The sequence below is a fragment of the Strix uralensis genome, chromosome 1 (assembly GCF_047716275.1).
Source record: "Strix uralensis isolate ZFMK-TIS-50842 chromosome 1, bStrUra1, whole genome shotgun sequence".
Taxonomy (NCBI): domain Eukaryota; kingdom Metazoa; phylum Chordata; class Aves; order Strigiformes; family Strigidae; genus Strix; species Strix uralensis.
This window is the reverse complement of record NC_133972.1, coordinates 4,448,830-4,471,677: the sequence shown is the minus strand read 5'-3', so window position 1 is coordinate 4,471,677 and position 22,848 is coordinate 4,448,830. Positions and strand designations below refer to the sequence as shown.

At 52.6% G+C, this 22,848-nt stretch overlaps 1 protein-coding gene across 4 annotated transcripts in view; it reads right to left on the bottom strand.

Annotated features, from left to right (window-relative positions):
* Positions 1-3,362: 3,362 nt before the first annotated feature.
* DHX30 (DExH-box helicase 30) overlaps positions 3,363-22,848 on the bottom strand; it is a 40,459-nt gene continuing 20,973 nt past the window's right edge. For all 4 annotated transcript variants that reach the window (XM_074874289.1, XM_074874380.1, XM_074874106.1 and 1 more), the window contains 18 exons: positions 22,486-22,616; positions 20,105-20,215; positions 17,980-18,335; positions 17,065-17,191; positions 16,176-16,325; positions 15,367-15,519; positions 13,298-14,119; positions 12,033-12,111; positions 11,136-11,240; positions 9,895-10,070; positions 8,847-9,053; positions 7,966-8,047; positions 7,280-7,473; positions 7,049-7,208; positions 6,590-6,747; positions 6,119-6,222; positions 5,828-5,967; positions 3,363-5,342 (listed from right to left, as the gene is read on the bottom strand). In XM_074874289.1, the coding sequence (XP_074730390.1) occupies positions 5,107-5,342; positions 5,828-5,967; positions 6,119-6,222; positions 6,590-6,747; positions 7,049-7,208; positions 7,280-7,473; positions 7,966-8,047; positions 8,847-9,053; positions 9,895-10,070; positions 11,136-11,240; positions 12,033-12,111; positions 13,298-14,119; positions 15,367-15,519; positions 16,176-16,325; positions 17,065-17,191; positions 17,980-18,335; positions 20,105-20,215; positions 22,486-22,616 (3,491 nt within the window). In that variant the 3' untranslated portion in view covers positions 3,363-5,106. The remainder of the gene's footprint in view (positions 5,343-5,827; positions 5,968-6,118; positions 6,223-6,589; positions 6,748-7,048; positions 7,209-7,279; positions 7,474-7,965; positions 8,048-8,846; positions 9,054-9,894; positions 10,071-11,135; positions 11,241-12,032; positions 12,112-13,297; positions 14,120-15,366; positions 15,520-16,175; positions 16,326-17,064; positions 17,192-17,979; positions 18,336-20,104; positions 20,216-22,485; positions 22,617-22,848) is intronic.

The window sequence follows — 22,848 nt, the reverse complement described above, 5'->3', positions numbered from 1 at the left end:
GTTTGTTTGGTTTCTTTGGTTTGTTTGGTTTTTTTCCAACACTTGAATTGAGGGGAAGTTTGGAGGAGAGGAGAGCAGGTTCCCCTTGGCAGGAGAAGGCAGGGGCTGCGCTTCCCCAGGCAATAATATCGGATGTGCTGCGGGCTGGGGCAGGCAGGGCTGTGCAGGCAGCGGCGGGAGGACAGGCAGGAGCGGGCTGGAGCCGACCTCCGGGGCAGAGGAGTGGGGACGTTGGTGCTGGCGCTCGAGGCGGGGGACGGTGAAGGCCGGCGGTGGTCGTGGTGAACCAAAGAGGAGGTGGAAGCTGAAATGTCGCGTTCCTCTCGCCGCTCTGCCCAGGGGTGAGAGGCCCCGGGCGTGGGGAGGCGGCCGCGTTCTTGGTTCAGGCGCCGCAGGAGGAAGGCAAGTGGCAACGTTGCACTTTATCTTCTGAGATCACAAAAAAAAAAAAAAGGAAAAAAAAAAAAGCGAGCAAACCCCTAACAAACACCCTGCAAAGGGGCAGTAACACCTCCTTCTCCCCCTGCATTGATTTATCTGATGTATTGACAGCTGGGCAGTCCTGGATGAGGCTTTCCTGGCTGCAGGACAGGCCTGTCTGAACATGCACAAACCTCCCCAGACTCCCCCGCGCTTCCGCTCAACCCCGACCGACCGCCCTGTGCTTCTGTGCCACTTTCTCTAACACTTGTTGTGCCTGTGTTTAGCTGATAAACTAAATCCAGAGACACTAGTTCGGTGTGGTTTTTCTAGGACAGCTTTGGTTTTAATAAGGATTTTATTTTTTTTTAATTTTATTTCAAGGCAATGGCTGTGCATATTGCTAGCCTGGGAAAAGATCCACGTGTGGTGAAAATGACTGTAGGTTCTTATCTGGAGAGATGGGAACGAGCTGGTTAATGCTGAGACCTTAAATGAAGACCGGGGAGAAGCTGCTGGCTGGGTGAGCAGCAGCCCAGCTGGGCAGAGCAGGGGAAGGAGCTGTGTTGGCTATTGGCTTGATCTAGGGCTAGAGGTAGCAAATTCTCTTGAGGGGGGGGGGGGGGGGAAACCAACAAAAAAACCCAATGAATTGTGGTCTGAATTAGATGCGACTTGAATGTACATGTTCCTGTCCCGAGGTGCCTCCTGCGCTCGGCGTGACTCTGCTCTCGGGGTGGCAGTGTGGGGTGGAGGGGAGGGCTGGGGTGGCCAGAGCAGCCCCGGGGGCTTCGGGGAGCTGGGAGATGGCCTGGGCCTGGCGGGATGGGGCGCAGGGGTGTGTGGGCAGCACTTGGTGCAGCTTCCACTCCTGCCTTGGGCAAGATGCTCAGCAAAGATCTTTCCTAAAGCTCGTGGTTGGGGTTGAGCGGTTGCTTGGGGGCAGCAAGGAGCAAGCGGCGCGGGCTGCGGTGGGGCGGGAAGGGCTGCAGGGGGGGGCAGCTCCTGCCCCACGGCCACTCCGCTGCAGCCCGGCTGCTGGAGCCCGCTGTCTCCCTGCATTATCAGTGGCATATACAGTTCCTTTGGGGCTTTTTATACCTTTCAAGCACGTTCAAGTAACCAGGTTTGTGGGCTTGAGGCTGCAGGAGGGGGAGGCCAGGAGCTGCCGGCAGCTTTGCAGCTGCCCCCAGCGCTCGCCTCCCCTCGGGCCGGTGTCCTGACCACAAACTGAATGTAGTTTTCTATGCTGACCCTCGCTGTTGTCCCCGCGTAGCGTCGGTGTGCGAGCGGGGGGCTCTAGGACCCCCGTGTGTTTGTGTTGTTTAGGCAGAATTTCTAGTTTTCTTGGAAGGCGGCAGGAGGTTGATGCCGGTGAGATCTTTGGGGTGACAAGGGGACTGCTGTGGCCTCCCCGTGGGTGCAAGGGCCGAGCCCCTCCTGAGCTGGTCACGTTCAGCGCTGCCCTGGCAAAAGGGCCGAGTGGCTGGAGGCCACCAGCCCTCCAGGGTTGGGAGAAGAGTCACCTGGCCCCGAGGCAGCCTGTGGGGTGGAAAAGTGCTGGAGGAGGCAGCAGCAGGCAGCGAGCTCCGTCTTCCCCGTCCCCTCCCCACCTGCGATCCAGCTAGAGTAAGCGCTGGCCCTTCCCCTCACAGGAGTCTCGCTGGCCACCGGCTGGTGTCCGGAGTCAGAGCTCGGCCACGAGACTCCCCTGTCACACCCACTGTGATCATCCCGTGACGTAGGTACAAGGAGTAGTGACAGAGCCGGGGCGGGGGGGACAACTGCAGCGGGAGGGGGGGGTTGGACCGAGAGGCCAGGGCAGCTGGAGCCGAGGGCTGGGGGCGCTGATCCCGGTGCTGCAGTGGCGGGAAGTCCCGTAACCTCTGTGCCTCGGTTTCCCCATCGGCCAGGCGGGGACGACACCGGGCTGGGGGGAGGAGGGAGCAGCGTGTGACATGTTCGCTAAATGTGGCGTAGGATTATTATTTGGTGTCATAGGAGTCTTCTGGGCTGGCCCCGTCTCCTCGGTGGCGCTGGGTGCACCGGGAGGGGCACAGCCAGCGTGGAGGGGGGGACACCACGGTACCGTAGTGGGGGGGGGTGATGGCGGGGCGGGGGGGGAGGTTATCGCATGGGTGTAAGGCCTGAGGCAGCAGCTGTGGGGGGCAGTGGGGGCCAGGGCAGAGCCCCCTCCTGCCCTGGAGTCAGTTCGTCCCTGTTCGCTTCTGTCTCCCCTCCCGCGAGGGGCTGTGAGCCTGTCGTCTCCTTAGCAACATTTCCTGACTTGATGTTGTGATTCTGACTATTGTAAAGGGTTGAAATAAAGCTTCTAGATGTTCCTCTCAGCGTGGGCGTCAGTTTGTGGGGGGTGGGAAGGCCGGGCGGGGGGCAAATGTTGTTGTGTCTGGTACCTCCAACCACAGGGAAAATCCCCCTGGCCTTGGCTTTGCTCCTCCAGCCTGGGCTCACACCAGGCACCCGTGGCTACCTCCCCACGGCCACCACCAGCCCAGGGTGGCCAGCAGGCAGAGCTGGCGGGGTTTTTTCCTCCTCTTCACACAGCGGCCAAGCCCAGCTCCAAGGCTGTGGCTAGTGGGGGCCCTGAGGGGCCACCAGAGCTTGGCAGCAGGTGCCCCCGTGCCTGTTCTTCACAGAAACAAGGTTTTCTCCCCTGGCTCGGGCAGGAAGAGCGCTCGGGCAAGTGAATCCCACACAGCTGGGCCCAGGGCTTGGGCCCGAGGCCACTGGCCAATGGCTGCTCTAAGTCTGGGGGTGCCTGTGACATCCCCCCCCCCAGCACTCAGAGCCCCCCCCTTCTCCCCTCCCTGGCACCACAGCTCCTCCCCAGCCCAGGAAAAGGAGCCAGAAAAGAAACAGCTTTAAACTTTTGGGGGGGAAAAAAACAAAAAAAGAAAAAAGAATGAAGAGGACAGAGGCAGTTACTACTCTATCCCTTTTTATTGTCTTTAATCTATGTTGTAAAAAGATCCAGTATCACATAACAGCCACTGAAGTATCCCAATATCACACTAGTTCTGAACCATTTAGACAATAGCTTAGTCTTTTTTTTTTTTTTTGTCTTTTTTTTTTTTTTTTTTTTAAAGCTCCTGGAAGGGAAAACCATACTGCCCATTATACAGGCCAAAAGAAACAAACACTGGTCAAATAATAGTGACAACCTCAAGCAAGTGAAATGAAGATGAAAAGTTTTGCGTGAACACAGGCCGCAGGACTCCGCCCCGCGCCGCCTCGTCCCCACCCCGATCTGGGGGAGCCCCAAAAGGCCTCAGCCCTGGCTCCCGGAGCCGGCCCCGAGCCCCCCAGCCCCCTGCCTTTGTGCTTTTCCCCCCCAGCTGCTGGGGCCGGGGGGAGCTCCCACCCCCCCCCGGCTGCAGGCCATCAGCTCGGATGGCGGAGGGAACAGCTCCGTTAATTAAAGCCCACGACGAGTAAATTAAATCTTAGTAGAGAACAAGCAGGAGAAGCAAAGGGTGGCCCCCGCGCGCGGGGCGGAGGCTGCCGGGGCAGGAAGCCGGTGGCCTCGCACCCGCGCTCACGCCGAGGGCTGTCTGCCCCCTCCCGCCCCAAACCTCGCCTCGATTTCATATACAAAGAGCGTAAGAAACGGTGAATAAAAACAAATGATCCCAGGCCCTGCGCCCGCCTTTTGCTCAGCTGCTGGGGAAAACAGCAGCCGCCCCCCCCCCTGCCCCTCCAGTGCCCCCCCCACCCCAAAACCGCGCGGGGGGTACCTGCTCCTCCCGCCCGAGGGCTCGCATGCGTTACAAACAAGAACGAAGCCTCACAACAGCCCTGTGAGGTAGGTCACTGTCTTCATTTGACAGGGAATCCAAGGCAAAGCTGGGATTAAACTCCAGGTTTCTTGTTTAATGCTGCGCCTGTCACAATCCTCCTTCCACAGAAACATGGTCCCTGTTCATAGAAAACAAAGAATTTTGTGCCTCTGCTCCTGGCTTCCCGCAGGAGAGCGCTCACAGGCGGACTGGCATCTACAATCACGTCCTGCGTTGCACAAGTTACAGGGATCCGGCCTCCTTCACGTAGGGAGAACAAGAAATTAAAAAAAAAAAAAAATAACAACGCAAGAGGACAAAAAGTACAGGCAGATTAGGAACGACAAGTCACGTCTCACACTCGTAACGCCGCCGGCGCTGTGGGGCGGCTCGGAGATCCCGCGGGGAACGTCAGGTCCGGCCGCGGCGCCCTCGGGGCGTCCTCCCCTCCGCCGTCCTCGGGGCGCGGGACGAGGATCGCCACCCTGCGCCGGAGCTGCTGGCGCTGTGCTCGGCCCCCGGAGCAAGCCAAGACGTCCGTCTGTCCTCCTCTCGAGCCGGGAGTAGCTCCGGCACCCTGTGGGGGCGGGCAGAGGAGGCCCCGCGGCCCGGCCGTGCGGCTGGGGGCACCGACGCTGCGCGAGGAGCGGAGAGGGTGGGCGTCCGCCGAGCTGGCCGCGGGGTCCGTCGGCACTTCCAGTCTGTTCTGCGCTGGGTCTTCCTCCGCGGTGGCCATGCACGGAGCCGACAGCAGGAGATTCAGACAACATTAATCTTCTAGGATGGAGAGAGATGACTTCACAAGGGATAAATAGAACTTTTATTTAAATAAACATTTGTGAACATCTTTATACAAATTACAAGTCCCCACACAATCCTCCAGCTCCGCCTAAGCGCCAAAGCTGCCGGGAGGGCCTTTGAGCAGATCCACCAGGATGTCGAGCAGCTGGCTGTGCTGGTGGTGCAGGTCCCCAGGGATGGCCGCCATCTCGTAGCACAGGCACGTCTCCACCATCTTGGAGAGCGACACGCGGAAGTCGCGCAGGAGGCGGATGGTGTAGGAGTCTCCCTCCAGCACCAGGAGATCGCTGTCTGTCAGGGAGACCGTCGCTCGCCAGCCGTCGTCTTGGCGGGAGGAAGAGAGGAGGTGAGAAGCGGGAACAGCGCTGGGCCCGGCCCAGGCCGCGCGGCCCTCTCCGCCATCGTTACCGGGGGCGGCGCGGGGCCTCCCCACACTCGTTTGAGCCCAGAGGCCAGGGACAGAACAGAACCAGAGTTCCTACAAAAACCAGGCAGCACCCACCGCACCGGGAGCCTCCCCGTGTTTCCCACGGGAGCTGAGCACAACCCACGGGCAAAAGCAGCACGTCCACGGGGAGAAGGGCTCACTCCTCCCCGCACACCAGCCCTGGCTGAAACCCAGCCCAGCTCCTCGCTCCCCAAGGATGAGCCTCCAGGCACAAGCCTCCTCGCTCAGCCTGCCCGGGACTCGGTTTCCCCATCTCCCCGGAGAGCCGTGGCTGAGAACAGCTCGCCAACTGTCACCTCTGTGGCCGGCGCCAAGGAAGAGCCTCGGAAAGCAGGAGAGGCGTGGGCCCCGCGGCACTCACCTCGCACGTGGATGTCGGTGTCGGTCATGAGCAGCACGGCCAGCGGGTGCACCTGGGAGGAGTCGCGCACGAACACCCCGCCGTTGGACTTCACGGCCATGAAGTACGTCAGCCAGCGGCTGTACAGCTTGGACGCCTCCCTGCGCAGGGCAACAGCTTCGTCAACCGCCGGCAGAGACACCCCCAACGCGCCGGTGGCGGCAGCGGGGTTCTGGGCACAGCCCGCGGGTGCCACGAAGCGCAGGGTGCGGGGTCCCCGCCCCGCGGCGGTGGCAGACAGGGATCACCCACCTGTTGATCGTCGACTTGTGGAGCAGAACGGTGCCAGCCTTTGTCCGATACGCGTAGCTGTTGGGTTTGAACTTCCCTTGACGGGTCACTTTGCCTTGTCTCACCTGAAAGGAGAGGAGCATCTCAAAGAGGGGCACAAGCAGCAACAACCCCCTCCCCTACGCGTGTCTAGGGGCAAGCGTGTTCCTCCACTTCCCCCCGCACACGGGCGGGGGTGACCAGAGCTGGTAGTTGCCCAACACCACACAACGGGCAGCAAACGGGAGGAGGGAGATGCCACCTTGACGGCTCCCAGACCAAGCTACAAGAAGCCACGCAGGTGGGGGGCCCCTCCTCCTGAGGAGGGATGCAGGGACAGCACCGGAGCAGGCAGCCTGCTCAGGACACGCGCTCCCGAGTGTCTCCAGCACCGTGACACTTCCCTGTGCAACCCACAGGCCCGGGAGCGATGGCCAAGCACGGAGCCAGCACCTGGATGAGGTTGGGGTAGAGCCCAGCCATGAGGACGCCCTTGACGAGTTCTTCCTCTTCACTGTACTGGTTACAGACGGAGGAGGGCATGGTACAGTCAGACGGGGACGACACCAGGAAGGCTTCGTAGAGGTTCTCGGAGAACTGCTTGACAAGGCCTACAGGGAGGAGACAGCCCCAGGGATTGAGATTCACCTTCTCCTTCGCCCCACTGAACGAAATACCCTCAGCAGGGCAGCACCAGGGCCTTGGAGGCTCAGCCTCAGCACTAGGACAGGCCTCCTGTGCTGCCCGCGGCCTCACCGGCGCCCAGGGCTACACCCGCACTCAGGAGTGCCGAAGCCAGAGCCTGCACCTGCCCCAGCAGTCACCAGTCTACCCCATTTCTGCACCCTGTTCTTCACCAGTGCTGCAGCCTTTTCAGGGGGCAGAGGGGAGAAGCCGGCCTCTGGGACTCACCATTGATGAAGCGAAGGCTGGGCCCGTACAGGTAATAGTCCTGCAGGTAGTTATCCCTGGCACGACTGTCTCTGCGCCTCAGCACCTCCTCCCAGCCTGCCACAGCTCTGACGAAGGCGAGGTGATCGCTCCCGCTCTCCCGGCTCAGAACAGCCTTGGCCTGGAGAGAGACACACGCGTCAGCCCCTTCCCTAACGCGATTTCTACCTTCCCCTAGGACGGGCTCCTCACCTTGTCCACCTCCGCACGGTTTTGCAGGCTGCTGCTGAAGGGGTCGCGGGTGAGGCAGGAAACGATGACGAGCAGAGGGTGGAGGCAGCGGTAGATGGATGCCAAGACAATGGCCTTTGCCAGCCGAGGATCTGTGGAGATCTGGGCAAGGCGTTTGCCCAAAGTGGTGAGGGCTTCTCGCTGGTCCAGCACTCCTGCAAGAGAGCCGCCCGCGAGGGCACAACCATCAGCTCCACAGGGGGGCAAAGCAGTGGCCGGTGGCTTCGGGGAGCTGCCAGGAGAACCAGCCTACCGGGCTCGGAAGATTTGGTGCATCCCCCAGAAGAGGCACACGGCATCGGTGCCCGCAACGAGCACCCAGAATCTCCTAGGTCTAACTGACCTGAGGCCAAAGACCGCAGCTATGAACTCCAGATCACAACCTTCCTTCTTTCTCTGTCATCCCCCCCCTCTTTCCCCCCCCCCAAACCTTGGGAAGTTCTCCCCACTTCTTGAGCAAAGCAGCGTGGGAAATAAAACAGCACCACAATGCGTGTGGTTTGGGAAGTCCCTATCAGCTGCCACCCCTACCTAGGGACAATCCTGCCCAGTCTGTCCCACAGGATCCTCTGCCAACTCCCACCTCCCATGTTGAGAGAGCAAACATGTCTCCATCACACCCGTGTCAGGACACCGCATTAGCTCACCAATCTCCTGCAGTAAGATCACCGCTTCATCCACAGCTTTGATGTCAGGGCTGTCCAGAGCCTTGGAGAGAAATTCAACTGCCTGCAACACAGCGAGGGGAAGGGAAGAGGAAAAAAAGGGCATGTTTCCCATCCAGGAGTGTGGGAGAGCCCTCGGGAGTCCACTGCCCTGCCCCAGGGCCCCAGACTGCACCACAGTTCCCTCTTTGTTTGCCTGCAGGGATTTTTTTTTTTTTTTTTTTTTTTGCCTACAGGGATGTTTGCTCAGCCCTCTCCATTCTTGCAGAATCTTTTAGACATACTCTGTAATCTAAGTAATCTATACATTCCCTGGTCTTAACTTCCCTAGACAGCACTGCATTTAGGAAAGCAAGAACTAAAGTCATCAGCATCTTGGGTTTTCCCTACTCATGTTTGCGGTCAAATCAGGTCTCTGGAGCTGGCACCAGGCAGGCCACATCCTGCTGGTTCAGCCAGCTGCAGTCTCACAGGTATAGAATCCCAGAATCATCTTGGTTGAAGACCTTGAAGATCCTTCAGTCCAACCATGAACCTCCCCCTGACCGTTCCCAACTCCACCAGATCCCTCAGCGCTGGGTCAACCCGACTCTTCAACCCCTCCAGGGATGGGGACTCCCCCCCTGCCCTGGGCAGCCCATTCCAACGCCCAACAACCCCTTCTGCAAAGAAATCCTTCCTAAGAGCCAGTCTGACCCTGCCCTGGCGCAGCTTGAGGCCATTCCCTCTGGTCCTGGTGCTGGTTCCTTGGCTCAAGAGACTCCTCCCCCCTCTCTGCACCCTCCTTTCAGGGAGTTGTAGAGGGCCATGAGGTCTCCCCTCAGCCTCCTCTTCTCCAGACTAATGGCATGTACGGCACTCACCGTTTTCTCTGGCATGTGGATCTTGGCCTGAACCACCAGGTTCTCTAGCGGGGTGCGTAGGATCTCTGGAACCTGGTAAGTTGGCATCTTGTCCAGGCGGCTGCGAGGGAAGAGGTGATAGGCAAATCCCGACTGACAGCGGCCAGCACGCCCTCGCCTCTGCACCACGTTTGACTTGGACACCCACACCGTTTCCAGGCAGGACACCTAGGAGAAGGAGGATTAGGCATCAACACTCTCGCAGCTCTCTGCCCCGTTCGAACGCAGCCTTCCATCCAGTCCGCAGACCCCCAAGGCTCCTCACAACTGATCGAGCACCCCGCTAAAGGGTAGGGAAAGCCTTTCCCCCCTCTCCCGCGTCCTGCAGTGCTGGTCTCTGACAGGCAGGAGGGCAAAGGCCCGAGCTGCTCAGTGCACAGATGAGATCCTGATGCCATCTGCTGGCCACCCGCCCTGGCTCCAGGCCACGGGGGCTGCCAGCGGACCACGGCCCTCACCTCCCCCCCCACCAGCCCTGCTGCCTGCTCGCACAGAGGGCTGCATCAAAGATGAATTGGGTTAGAACTGGGCAAATAGAAAAGGGTTGGGCACTCCCTCTCTTAAAACTGACTAACAAGCTACAGCATCAGGCTCAAGATGGCTTCCAACAAGAGCAGCACCTCACAGGTCAGAGCTGCCCTGCTTTGGCTAGCAGGAGGTTTACGAGGAAATCACAGAATAAAGGGAAGAAAGCAAATGGAAGTGTTACAGATGTTAGAGGCATTAAAGGAGAGATGGGAAGGGAGCAGGATTTGCCTTAAATGTCTTTGAAGACACCAGACTTTTGCCTGTTCAGCAGAAGTCGATGGGGAGCCCGGCAGGGAGCTTTGTAAAGGCAAACACTCTGACTGAGGAGTCAAACACTGTCCCCAAACAGGGACACTGCGCCAGTGGCCAAACGGGAAGCAGCTCTATCACCCCATTAACGACACCTCAGATGTTGGCTCTGAAAACACCCCTTAGCTCCAGTATGTCCCAAATGCACTTAAAGGCAAGAAAGCATCAGTACCTTGGTCTTTAGATCATAGCGTTCCTCCTTGTGTGTGCCACTGTCCACCACGTGGACAATGTCATTGATGGTGATGGAGGTCTCGGCGATGTTGGTGGCCAGGACGATCTTCCTGACACCAGGTGGAGGCCTCTGGAAGATGTTTTGCTGGTCCATCATGGGGATGTTGGAGTGCACTAGGAAATAACACCAGAGTCGGCCCTGTCCTGCTGAGCTGCTTCACAGTACAAGGCCAGGGTGGGCAGAGAGTCTCAGCCAGATTGTACCATCACCTCCCGCTTCCAGGAACGGGGACACCGCTTGTAAATGTTTCATTGTCAGCAGTTTCCTGCCAGCCAGAGCGCAGGAGAAATCTTCCAACCATCATTAGGGAAGGCCTCATTTCAGCTGCTTCGACCTACAGCTCAACAGCCGCAGGAGCTCTGGTCACCTCCCGTCCCAGAGAGGCTAATGGCACTACTAGAATATCCCTGGGCCCCCGGCAGAAGGCCCACTCCCTCCCACAGTCCAGTTCTGCAGCCCTCCCTTTTCAAAAGGCCCACGAGGCAAAAATTGTTATCAGCAAGGGCCTGTAACTCTTCTAGATCACATATTTACCCTATTATAACCAGTGATGCCAAGAAATTCCCAGCAACCACACAGAACAGCAGGGGAGCTCAAGAACACGCAGTTTTCACAAAAGAACACCTGCATTTGTTAGCAACTGAGCCGCTCGAAATTGTACTCCTGTCTGGCCTTATTTGACACTCAATAGGGAGGACCGTTAAAAAAAACAACAAAAAACCCCCAAACAAACCAACCCCAAAAATCTTACAGCCTTGCAGAGTAATACTGGCTTTTGTTATAAGTTTTCCTCTTGGGATAGAGAACGTTAAATTCACCGATCAAAGCTGAGCCACCGAGTACATCTCTGTCCCACAAAACAAGGCTGGAAGATCTTTCCTGTGTAGGCTCAGCATGCAGCTACAGCAATGCAGAATTTAGCAGTTTCCTCCTGGCCTAATTCTAAATTGCTGGAGGCAAACAGAAAGCCAGTTCCTTTGATTGCATACAGGTTTGGATGGCCTCTGCTAGGAGGAGTTATTTGTGCTTGCCATGCACAATTACACCACAGGTACGTACATCAGAGCGTACAAGCTTGCTCTGTATCAGAGTGCAAGAGCTGAAGGGGCTCATTAAGTCAGCTGGGCTACCCGTTCCCCTGAATCCTGGCCAGAAAAGGTCTGGCGCTGCCATCTCACCTGGTAAGACGAGGTACCGGCTGTTCTGAGATCCCAGCATCTCGAGCAGGCGCTGCTGCACTCCTTTGATTTCCTGCCAGCCAGGGAGGAAGCACAAGATCCCACCTGAAATAGAGCAAGAGTTAGGAACAAGTGACCTAGAAATCCAAGCGCTTTTCCCCAGCTGGAGACATAGAAACTGCTTCTGCTGCACAGAAGGGACGTCCGTTATTGCCCCAAGTCCACAGCAACCTTTAGCCCAAGGAACCCAAAGAAAAGCAGGGCCCTGGTCTGCGATGCCCCTGCCAGCTGATTTCTAAGGAAACCCCCATCGTACTTATTGTGAACAACTGACAGATACAGCCGTTACAGGGAGTCACACCCAAGAGAACACTCGTCTAGACTTCCTACCTGCTATGCTGTATCTGCTTCTGTGAGCTTGTTAGGGCAGGGTTTTAAAGCCAGAAAAAAACCAGGCTATCTGTAGTTTGAGAGTGAATACCTTCTGCTAGCTTTGAAACTCTTAAAAAAAATCATCCAAGAGTCCTGCCTTCTTCACAAAAACATCGCCTCCCAGGCAAAGATATTTAACAGGGGTGGGTCTCCAATACAGATAAATAACTAAATTGTGCAGCACAAGGCTGCGAGTGCTGGAGCACAGACAAGTCTCGCCCCTCACCCCAGAAACAGCTGTATCTCAGGGCACTGAGACGCTGCGGACTCAGATATTGTCTTAGCCAAAGACTCAGAATTAGCTCATGAGTGCTCGAGACCACTCAGTTCATTAGGAGTTCAAGGTGGCCTTGCAGAAGTCAGCCCAGCATCACGTTGTCTCTGCAAAGGGACTGCGCTCTGCAGGGTTCACTTTTTCCCCCCTCCCAGCAAAAGGAAAGAGCAAGGGGGTGAGGCAGAACCTACCTGGTTCTCCGTGGGCATCAATCTGGAGTACGAGGTCAGTGATCAGATCAAGATCAAGGACACATTCATCATCCGATTGCTGAATAAAACAGGACAACACACGCTAGCAGACAGCAGAAAGGCACGCAGCCTCCTAGAGCATCTTCTGGGAAGAGCAAATGCCTGTACTTGGACGGCCTGCCCAGGACTAGGAGCCAAGAACCTTAGGAGCCTGGTTTTGGCTCCATCTGGCACCTGCTCTGGTCACAACCGCTGCCAGTTCCCTCTGCTGTGCAGGGAGAATATACAGTCCTTTTCCCATTCTCCAGACTTGGAAGCTAACTGAGGTTTGTGTACCTCTACTGAACAGCATCTAACAAGTAACAGAAATAAACATGGAATTTTTGGGGACAAAACCGTGCCAGGTGCACCTGGGACCTCAAATTCACCAGGCACAGAGCAGCAGCTTTTGTATCTCTCAGTAACGTGGAACATACCCATCAGGTCAGCTTAAAAACCGCAGGTAAAAGCGCCAGCCGAAACACAAACAGCAAGATTGCCCTGAAGGCAATGGGACACCCTCAGCAAGTTTCCTGGTGCTACAAAACTGAGAAGTGGCTGATGCACCAGATGGTTGCTCAGCCATAGGGAGGGACCTCTCCAGGCTGGAGAAAGGGGTTGACAGCTTCTAGTCCAGCAGGCTGGACTCCAAAATGTCTAGAGGTCCCAGCCAACCTCAACAATTCTGTGACTCCATGACCCACAACTGAAATAAGATTATCCACAGCAAAGAGCACACATCTGGAGGGCATTTTCCAGAGGAAGGGTAAGACTAGCTGCAAAAAGCAGCAATCAAGGAATTCAGTCACGCAGGACGGTGAGCATTTAGGTAACAGACTGCTGTAAGCCATCATCTTCCTAGTCTTGGACCAGGCTTGCACAGAGTATGCAAACATTCAAGTCTGCATCTATGTATATACATACACAAGTACAATGAGCTGTTAGCTTACTCAAAATGTAAACAAACTTCACATTAAAGAGGGACAAAAATAACTGAGACCCAAATCTGAAGTCACCTTTATCCGTAATTTAATCAAAATACTCTGGGATTCTACTAAACTGACTTTACCTCACGAGGGTTGATGTGGAATTAAAGCTAAGCAAACACCGTCCAACCACTGCAGGAAAGAGGGACCAGTTCCAGGCCTAAACTCTCCCCTGCCGATATGCCAGAAGTCAGTGCCTCGTCCAAGGGAAACAGCTTCACCGCCACGCCACACACCCACCTTGATCTCATAGTGCCGGTGTCGGTGCCGGCCCAGCTTGGCCAAGATCTCCTCCAGGTAGTACTCCTTCACCGGGTACATGAAGCCCGGCACCTTGACCACAGGGCAATCCCCAAAGTAATGTGAGAAACGCTGATTGTCTCCCGTGGCGCTCATTAGGACCAGGCGCAGGTCGGGGTTGAGCTTCTGGATGCCCTTCAGCAGGATGAGCAGGAAATCAGTGTTGACGTCTCGCTCGTGGACCTCATCGACCACGACGTGGCTGACACCCTCCAGGCTGGGGTTCCCCTGCAGCTTCCGCAGCAGGATGCCCACGGTGCAGAAGAGCAGGGCTCCTCCCCTGGCAGGTGGCTTGCTCTCCAGTCGCACCTGGTAGCCCACGTTCTTCCTCATGTTGGGACCCAACTCTTGTGCCACGCGCTGGGCGACCGAGATGGCGCTGATCCTCCTCGGCTGGGTGATCACCACGTTGCAGCGGGCGCCACGGCCCTCCAGGATGTAGTGTTCCAGCAGGAGCTGAGGGATCCTCGTGGTTTTCCCACAGCCTGTGTCTCCCGCTATTACCACTACAGGGTTCTGCTCAATGGCTGATAGGATGGTGTCCTTGTGAGGATCTACGGGGAGCGGGTGGCTCTCCTGCCACGAGGAGCCCCTCCTTTTCCAGAGGGCCAGGAGATTCTGGCTAAGGCGCACTTCCTCCGCTTCCAGCATGGGTATGTACGTCTTCCCCGTGATTGCGTCACTTATCGCACCAGATTCCTTGCTCAGGTTCATCATGTCGTCGGCAATCCGGGGCCTGGATTCCCTGATGTCCACTGGATACTGGGAGAGACAGAGAAAGTTGGCAGGGACAAAAAGATTAGTACCAGTCCTTAGGAGGACAGAAACAAACAAGCGCCTGGAACAGAGTCAGCCAGACTGGCTTTGCAGTGGCCACGAAGCTTTGCCAAATCTCTTCAGATTTTAGGTAACTCAGCCACTTATATTCTGAATTAAGGTGATTTAAAGTGAGAATTATCTTGGGCAGCTCCCTGCATTTTCCTCATTGCGTCCCCTATTTTAAAAGGGGTATTAGCACCGATGCCTGAACCGACAGGCACAAACCAGTAACTTAAGCTCTCCGAGTCAGTGGCTACACTGCACGCAAGTGATGCAACGGCCCCTCAAAGACAGCTTTTGGAAACTATCAAGTTACACCCCCCCCTTCTCTCCCTCAGGAAGCCCAGACACGTAACTTGCACAAAACATAAGTGTTCAGCTAAGCCAGAAATATTCTGTCTTGGCAGAAGAAAAAAGCAGAAGTCCCACATCCCACAGGAAGAACTAAAAGGAGCAACGACAGGTCAGGAATTGTCTAGAACACAAATCAAAGCATCGGCCCAGATGTTTCCAGGATTCCAAGTTAGCTACAAATCAGTACTTTTGGATTCAGCTTTACTCAGAGTCGCAAAGCCACCCCTTCCATGCGTGGTGTGACAGCTCCTGTTCGGGTAAGCACGGGAGGCAGGCCACGTTCCTTCGAGATGCTGCTGTTTTTCTAACTTTTCTAGCCCTTAGTTCAGTCACTTACAGCGGGTCATTCAGAAGCAGCTGCTGTCTTAGAAAGCCAAGGCTGTGCCTAGGACACTCACTGCTGCTTCGTTGACGGTATCTGTAAGCCCTGGGACCTGCACCCACCACTAATGCACAATACTGCGAGACGCTCCCAAGGGAAACGTGCAAGTATCAGCACCTCAGCCTTGTAAAGCCACAAGGCACAACCAGAGTTTAACAGAACCAGTGCCTGCATGGGGCAGCATTCACAGGCCTACAAAGGAAGCTGCAAGCAAGCCAGAACTGCGCTCCCTAACATCCCAAAAGCCAAACAATGCAGACAAATGCCAACAGAGAAGGCCCACTGCCCAGAAAGGGTCTTCCCTTCCCCAAAGGTCAGCAGAGACTTTTTGTGGCAAACTATCAAGCTATGAATTTCCTCAACATTTTGACATAAAGCTTTCAATCCACGTGCAATTCCTGAAGTTAAATGGGATCAGCCAAAGGTCATTCTCGGACAGCTGAGCAAGCCTTACGTGATTCAGATAGTTCTCAATCTTGCGCAGGGTCGCTTCGGGGACTTTGATGTGGCAGGGTTTCCTCTGGTTCTCGCCGAGCTCCCGGAGTGAAGTCATGTTGTACATAGCATGGCTGAGGGGGTTGTTGTTTTTGTCCACCAAGCCAAGGCTCTGTGAAGGAAGAGGCAAACAACACTGTCAGACACAAGACTGCTGCACAGGAAGTGCTGGTATAGAGAGCACACGGGTCCTACGTGTTCAGACAGGCTAACTCCTTACCCCCTATCCCAAATCCATCACTTCCTGCTTTTGCCACAGCGAGAAACAAGACACAATCCCATCTCAACTCTGGTGAAACAGGCACACTGGAGCCAACTGCTACCTGCCCCCAACCCAACGCTCACAAACAGCTCTGAAACAAACCCATCAAAGAAACAGTGGCCCAGCTGTATCTGACCAAACCCTCTTGCAAGGGCTGTTAACTCTCTTGCCACAGTTCTGGTGTGTTTCGCCAATTTAATAAGTCCTACACCATTTCTTGGACTTTCATGACTCTGGAGTCTACAGCAAAACTGTTGCAGCAATGTGTCTGGATTAGTCAACCTACATGAATGAGTAGATAGTCTGTCTTAGTAGACAGCAGCAAGGTGGCCAAGAGAACAAGCCAACCCTTTCAGGGTGATCCCTACATGCCACTTTTTGTTGAGGGCTCAGAACAAGCACAGCAGCCTTCACAGGTCAGACGCTAGATGTACAGTCAGTCAGATGCAAGGAGCCTCTATGCTTAGACACATCAGACAGGGGATGTAGGAGCCACATGCACTTACCTTTAGCTTCTGACAGGCCAGCGCCGCTGCTTTGTTTTCTGCCTCCACCTTGCGACGGCCCTTGGCAGCAAAAGTCATTGGACAGGGCCAGCGGAGCGTGAGCTTGCAGATCTTGGTCTTGGTGCCTACTGTACGGAACTGCATGTATTCCTGAGAGACACATAAACAACATCAGATCTGGGGAGGTGTTAAGAGCCTATAACACTAGGCAGGCATTTTCAAATACGCCCCAATATCTCTAAGTAGAGCTTAAATTGTTTTTTGGTTGTTTGGGGTTTTTTGTTGGTTTTGGGTTTGTTGGGTTTTTTTTATTTAACAGCCTACTAGAACAGTTTTACTGCACTGAACTCCACTCCCCCAGCTCACAAGGCACTGGGTAAGCAGAAGTGAGAGCAGACAGCTGTGTGGAGAACATCACTGAGAGCCCATGGGGTGGAGCACAGCTACTGTTTGCTAAGCACACGAGGTCTGGAAAGGACGTGGGTGACACATACCAAGGAGGAGGATCACCGGCTACTGGCAGGAATCGAGTTGTGGAAAGATTCCATCAGCACAGAAATTACGCATTGCTCTGAGTAACACAAACTTGTGTTTGTTGCAGATATATGGGGAAATGCAAACCTACGACCTTTGAAAATACTCTCCTTCATTCAGACAGCAGCCCCTCTATTGCCCTGGCCCCAAGTAACAACATTCCTCATGCTTCTATTAAGACTTTTCCTCAATTCTCACCACAAAGGCTTTTCCTTGCTCTTCAGGCTGATTTTTCTAGGCCTAGTTTTAACTTCCCTTCTCTCCCCAGTTCTCAGCTGCCCAAAAAAAGCATCAAAAGCAATTCCAATTGGAGTCTTTGAGTTTCATCCCTGGCAGGGGTCAAACAGAACCTTACCTTGACTGTGGAGGAAGAGGTTGCAATTTGAATCACTTGGGCCAGGAGATTTTTGGGAAGCGGGAACTGCGTCAGGGCACGGATGGCAGTGTTGTCGTCTGTCATTTCAATGGAACTCCCTCCTCGGCTAGATGGAAGATGAGAACAGTTTGATAGACAACTATCCACTCTGTGCACAGACCTACCTCAGGTCTGCTACCGAGGTCTGAAGCCGAGTAGTTAAAGGCACAGATAATTCTGGTCATCTGAAAAGTCAAGCTGTATCTTGCTACTAAAATCTGTCAGTCATGGAACAATCAACCAGCCCAGTAAAGCCACCTACTAAAAAGCAATCAAACATTGACAGTAGCACTACAAACCAGACAGCATCAACAGATTTTAACAGATTTAATAAATAGATAAATAACTCTGAATCGAAAGGATTCATCCCTAAAAACCACCATCAGGTCCTTACGGATCTTACTCCTGTTGACTATTAAAAAAAAAATTCAAAGATTTGTGCTCATAAAATACGAAGTCAAGCAAGCAACTACCGTGATGAAAAGGAGCAGATTTAATATTGCCCTCAAAACCAGGGTGGTCAAAAAAGTTTAAGTGCACAGGCACAATTTCTGGGAACGGAAACCTCTTCAGGCACAGAAAAATAAGCAGGCCACAGCCTATCCAAAGGGCAAGACTCCAGAGAAGATGGCTGTGCATTCGCTTGGGATGACAGCCAGGTACAAGAGCAGGCTGTCCCACTACTGCTCTCACAGAGAACAGTGCAGCAGTTGGTGTCTGGCCCATCTACAGGCCCCACCAGCAACGGGGGAAGCTGCAGCTCAACTGTGAGGAGCTGAAGGGGTACACATCAGCGACAAAGAAAAATCTCTCCTCTTTACTGTCCTGGATCAGTGGCTACCAGGGCAGGCATACCTTGCATCTCTGCCTGGGGTTCGAGCATCCTGATGTGCCATAGGTAGATAATCAGAAACATCGATTGCTTCTTCTTCCAGCTCTCCTTCCTCCAGTTCCCCTTCCTCTAGCTCCCCTTCCTCCAGCTCTTCTCTCCTCATTGCTTTAGGCATCCTGCCCTGCTCCATGGGCTGGATGGAATCGTCCGGCTCCATCCGTCGCCAGCAGGTTGACAAGTCGGCGAGAGAAGGTCCGGACTTGGAGCGCCACTTGCCCTCCGAGCACCACCTCTCGTCGGGACAGCCAAGCTGGTCAGCGAGAAGCCGGTACTTTGCAGCATCAAAGAGCTCATTTCTGGGCCCCAGCAAACCCCAGCCCTACAAGAGAAAAATGCACTGCTAGCTGCAGTAAAAAAAACGATAGGGGTAACTCTGCAGGAAACCGAAACACATCTGGTAAAGGAGAGAAATGCAGGAGCAATTTCTTCATATCCCACAGAAAATGAGAGAAAGGGACTTCCAGAAACTTAAAAGCTTTCCTCCTGCCCTTAGTTCTTAAGAAAGACAATCTGTTCACTAGCCTCGCTTCCCAGAGCACAACTGCTTAGCATCATATAGCTTGGTGGAAAGGGTGGGCCAAGATCTACTGGTATTTTACAAACCATTAACTATATTTAGCATTCTGAAGTTTTGAAACCCACCTCAGAGCATGAAATGCAGCTTTCTGGAAAGGCAAACAAGTATAATCTGGGATAAGACAAGATGAGAATTCAGGGAATGGTTCACCTTCTTTCTTTTCACAGGAACAGTTATTTGTATAAGGAGTAGTAAGACCTCCCTAACCCAGCAGATTTTAAACCAGAAGAATCCCTCATTACTGCTAGCCTACCACCTACACTCAGGACTGACCTTTCACGAAGCTCCAGCCATACCTAGAGTGCAACACACACCATGTCTTACCAGACCGCTGCAATAAATTAAAAGTTACATCTTTAGGCCTCTCAGCGGGCCCCTATTAGATGAGGCCGCATTATTCTGTGCTGTAGGAGTGCCTAAGACAGCAAGAATTCACATTGCTGACTGTGTACTCAGAGTCACTATATTCAGACAGTCTCTGCACCAATTAGACACTACTACTTTTCTTGAACTGATGACTATTTATTTAAAGCAGCATTTGTAGCTGTATCTACAGCTACAATTGCACAAGGGCTCCCATCATGAAGGCCTTCTGTTAGGTTATAGGTTTAGCTGGCAAAGCACCAGAGTTCAGAACTTCGCATGCTGAATCTATGATTTCAGGGGTTTGGGGGCTTTTTTAGTTCTATACTGAAAATACAGTTTAGTCATTTCGCAAAATTTGAAGAAAAACACAAGTACAGGTAGGAATTTTTTTCCTTTGAAAGCTTCTAGGCTCTCAAAGGAAGCAGGAAACAATGCTTCTGCTGCGTTGTGAGGATAAAACAAGAATGTATTTCCAGTGAATGTTAACTGAATGAGGACCAGCCACGCTTCAGGTGGAATGAAGTCAGTCAGTGAAATAAGCTTTACAAATCACAGAATTAAAGAAACTAGCCTAAGCACAGGGGCCAGCTGAAGAAACTGCCAGTTTTCATGCTGCAATCCTTAACTTCTGAGGGTTTAATTTAAAAACTAAATAGTTATTTTTTTTAATGTCGCTTTCTTGATATTCAAGCAAATCAAAAAGGTCTCTTATTGTTACAGCATCCACAGCATCTTTTCTAGGCTCCTCGGTATCATTGTCCCTACTCCAGAGATGAAAGGGAAACTCCAAAAGCAAACTCACTTGCTCAAGGTTACAGACAACAGTCAGTGGCAGAGCTGAAGACAAAACTGCATCTTATTCTCGCCACAGATGCTGAGACTAAGATAGAAGCTGATTAAGGTCTAGGACATAAAGAACAAAGAGCAGAACGCAAAGAATTTAGTGAGTTCGTGCCTGGCTGAAGTAAATGTGCTTTTAAGCTCAAATGGATTCAGACAGCTCAAGACTTGATTAACAGATAGGCCAACTAAGAAAGTGAAGAGGCAAAGAGAGAGCTAAAAGTCAAAAATCGTATCACCAAAGCGGACGAGGCCTGCATGCTCAAAGGCTTGTTTTGTCAAGCTGAGAAGGAGCATAAGCTCACCTTGAAGAGCTGACACGCTGCAGCTGCTGCCTGCCTCTCAGCATCAATCTTCTTGGTCCCATAGCCTTCCACTTCCACATTCTTAGGCCACTTTATATGCAGAGTGACTTTCTGAAAAGCAAAGATAACCAGTAAAGTGAGACAGTACAGAACAACGTCTCTCCTCCACCAGGAGCACACCTACTTCAGACATCTCTGAACTCCAGGCAAAGAAAGGAACTACAAACAAAAATCCCAAACAAAGTGCTTCTTTGGTGCCTTTATGGGAAGCTCCGTTCCAGTAACACAGAAAGAAAAGCCTGGAAAAGGGCTACGAGGTGGCCACAGTCACAGAGAAGCCGCGTGGCTGAGCCAGGCCCAGAAGCCAGGCTGACTTCCAGCACGGTGCCACGTACTCTGGGCCGCAGCTTCGCAGGCTGCAGCGCGTCGGCTCAGAGGAATCAAATGCCAAGAGCTCATTACAAGAACAATTCCGTTTCAGAGTAACGGTTCCTACGTACACTGCAGCATACCACACCATGCCTGAGCAGCAACGTGCACTCTCTGACACATTTCTAGTTGCAATGGCAATCAAATCTTCCTAACTGCTTCCTTGCTGTAATTTTAACTAGCAGCATATTGCATCACAGTTAGAGGCAGCTACTGAGCTCATCGGGCACAGGACAACCCCGCCTCCCGTCTGCACTGCCCAACACAAGCTATTAAGAGAACTAACAGTGCCACCAGAGCTCCTCTTAGACCAGGACAGTTGGATGAGAGCAGCTGAAAAACCTGCAGAGGCAAAGAATGCTGAAAGCTGAACCCTGCCCTTTTTAAAAAAATTGCTCCCAGTCAAGAACTCGTTCTACTCCTGGCCTTGCAGATGCTGTAGCTGAGTTTCTGCAAGGCTCAAAGGAGGGAAATGCCTAAGGAATTCTCTCCTGTTTCTGCAGCAAAGATGAAAGGTGGCATTTAGGTCCGCTGGGAAAACCCCACCTATAAGGCTAGAGAAAAGGCTCCTGACTTTTCCACAGTCTACATCTGGCTGGCTGCCTGCCTGCCATCTGAATCTCATCTTACTGTAGGAAATTGCTACGTATTTTGCCTCGGGGCTCTACATGAAAAGGCACGGACCTGCTGAGAAAAAAAGTTGTCTCATGAAGGCCAAGTTACTTAGTGCTCATGAAAAAACCTTGCTCACTTCCAACTGAGACCTCTCCAGGTTCTCTTACCTGTCCGTCTGTCCCCACACACTTTTTCTAGGTGCTATTTTTTGGGGTTTTGCTTGCAATCCAATTCTCATTTTCTCCAAGAGCTCCTTTATTGGGTTTTTGGTTTAGTTTTACTTTAATCTGAAGATATCCTCAATGTTAATCTATTTAAGTGCTAGCAAGAATGTGAACTGATTACACAAACTGAAATGATGAGGCATTGGTTATGGCATTCCAAAATTTAAGTTCGGAAACTGCACTACTGTTCGAGGAAAAGAAAGACAAAAACACAAATAATAAAGGAACTCTAAAGTAGCCATTTCTAACGTACTGCCTAAAACGCAGGGATGCTTAAAAAAAATATGTAATAAAAACTGTCTGGGAAATTTTAGACAGAGTGTTATTGGAAAATGTTAATCCATCAGAACTGAATCTTTTCCTGGAATGTATGTTACACTTAAACTTCAGCTCGAAGGGCTTTCTGCTCTAGAATGAGAGCTGGTATGATAAAAGGAGTCAAAGCCTTGGACACAGTGCACCCATCAGTTAAGAACTTCAGTTTATAGCACAGATTTGGATCCAGGCCTCTTGCATCCCAGTCAGTGCTCAAACTACTTGGCAAACTGTTTGCTTGGAATTCCTCTGCTTCATTTAACAAAAAAAAAAAAAAAAAGTCTGTATTTCATTTTGCCCTGAAGTAATATTAGGAGCCTCCCTCCATTGCAAACAAATTCTTCTTTTCTGGTTGCAACTGAACATTTTAGGCTTAGGCATTATTAGACTCTACAATAAAAACAAGGCCTACTAAGGTCTAAGCTATTTAAATTTTAATTTTCTAAGGCAGTGGGGTACACAGCCCAACACATCTGAGCACAAACTATGTGTCTTTCTGCTGAGAAAAGCAGGTTGCAGCAAGCTACTTAAAAGAAAACAAATCCATCCTTCCATACACTAAAGGAGAGGGACAAGACCTACACTTATATACCTATCAAAGCATGTGAAAATAAAGAGAAACAGGAAGAAGTGAGAATATTTCTTGTTTGGAAGATTATCACGCAACTCTTAAGTGGAATTAAAACACTTCTGTGTTTTTCTCTGTTCCAGAGTTACTTCCAGGATCAGCAGTACTCTTAGCTCACTCCCCCCTCTGTGTGGAACACGCACCACCCCTCCCCAGCACACCAGGATTACCTTTTTTCTTGGCCCATTAGTATGGATGTACACCAGCTTGTCCCTTGCATGAGAAATGCCCAGGGCTCGTCCAATCACGCTGTTGAGCAAGTTTTTAGGCTGTGGAAATTCCTTTAATAAGTCTCTGGAATCTGAAAAAAAACAACAGAGGAACTAAATGTCTTCAAGTTCTTGTGCAGTCCTGTTCAAAGACATGTTATAACACCCGCTTTACTGCAGCTCTGTGAGCATTAATGTCTCTAAGGTTGCAGATAGAAAAGTAAGCAGAGGTATTAAGTGGTTCACCTACAATGTCTCCAGGCATCAGCAAAATGGTACACAGGAGTGCAAAGTGTCCTGAGCTCCAAACGCAAGATGACACTG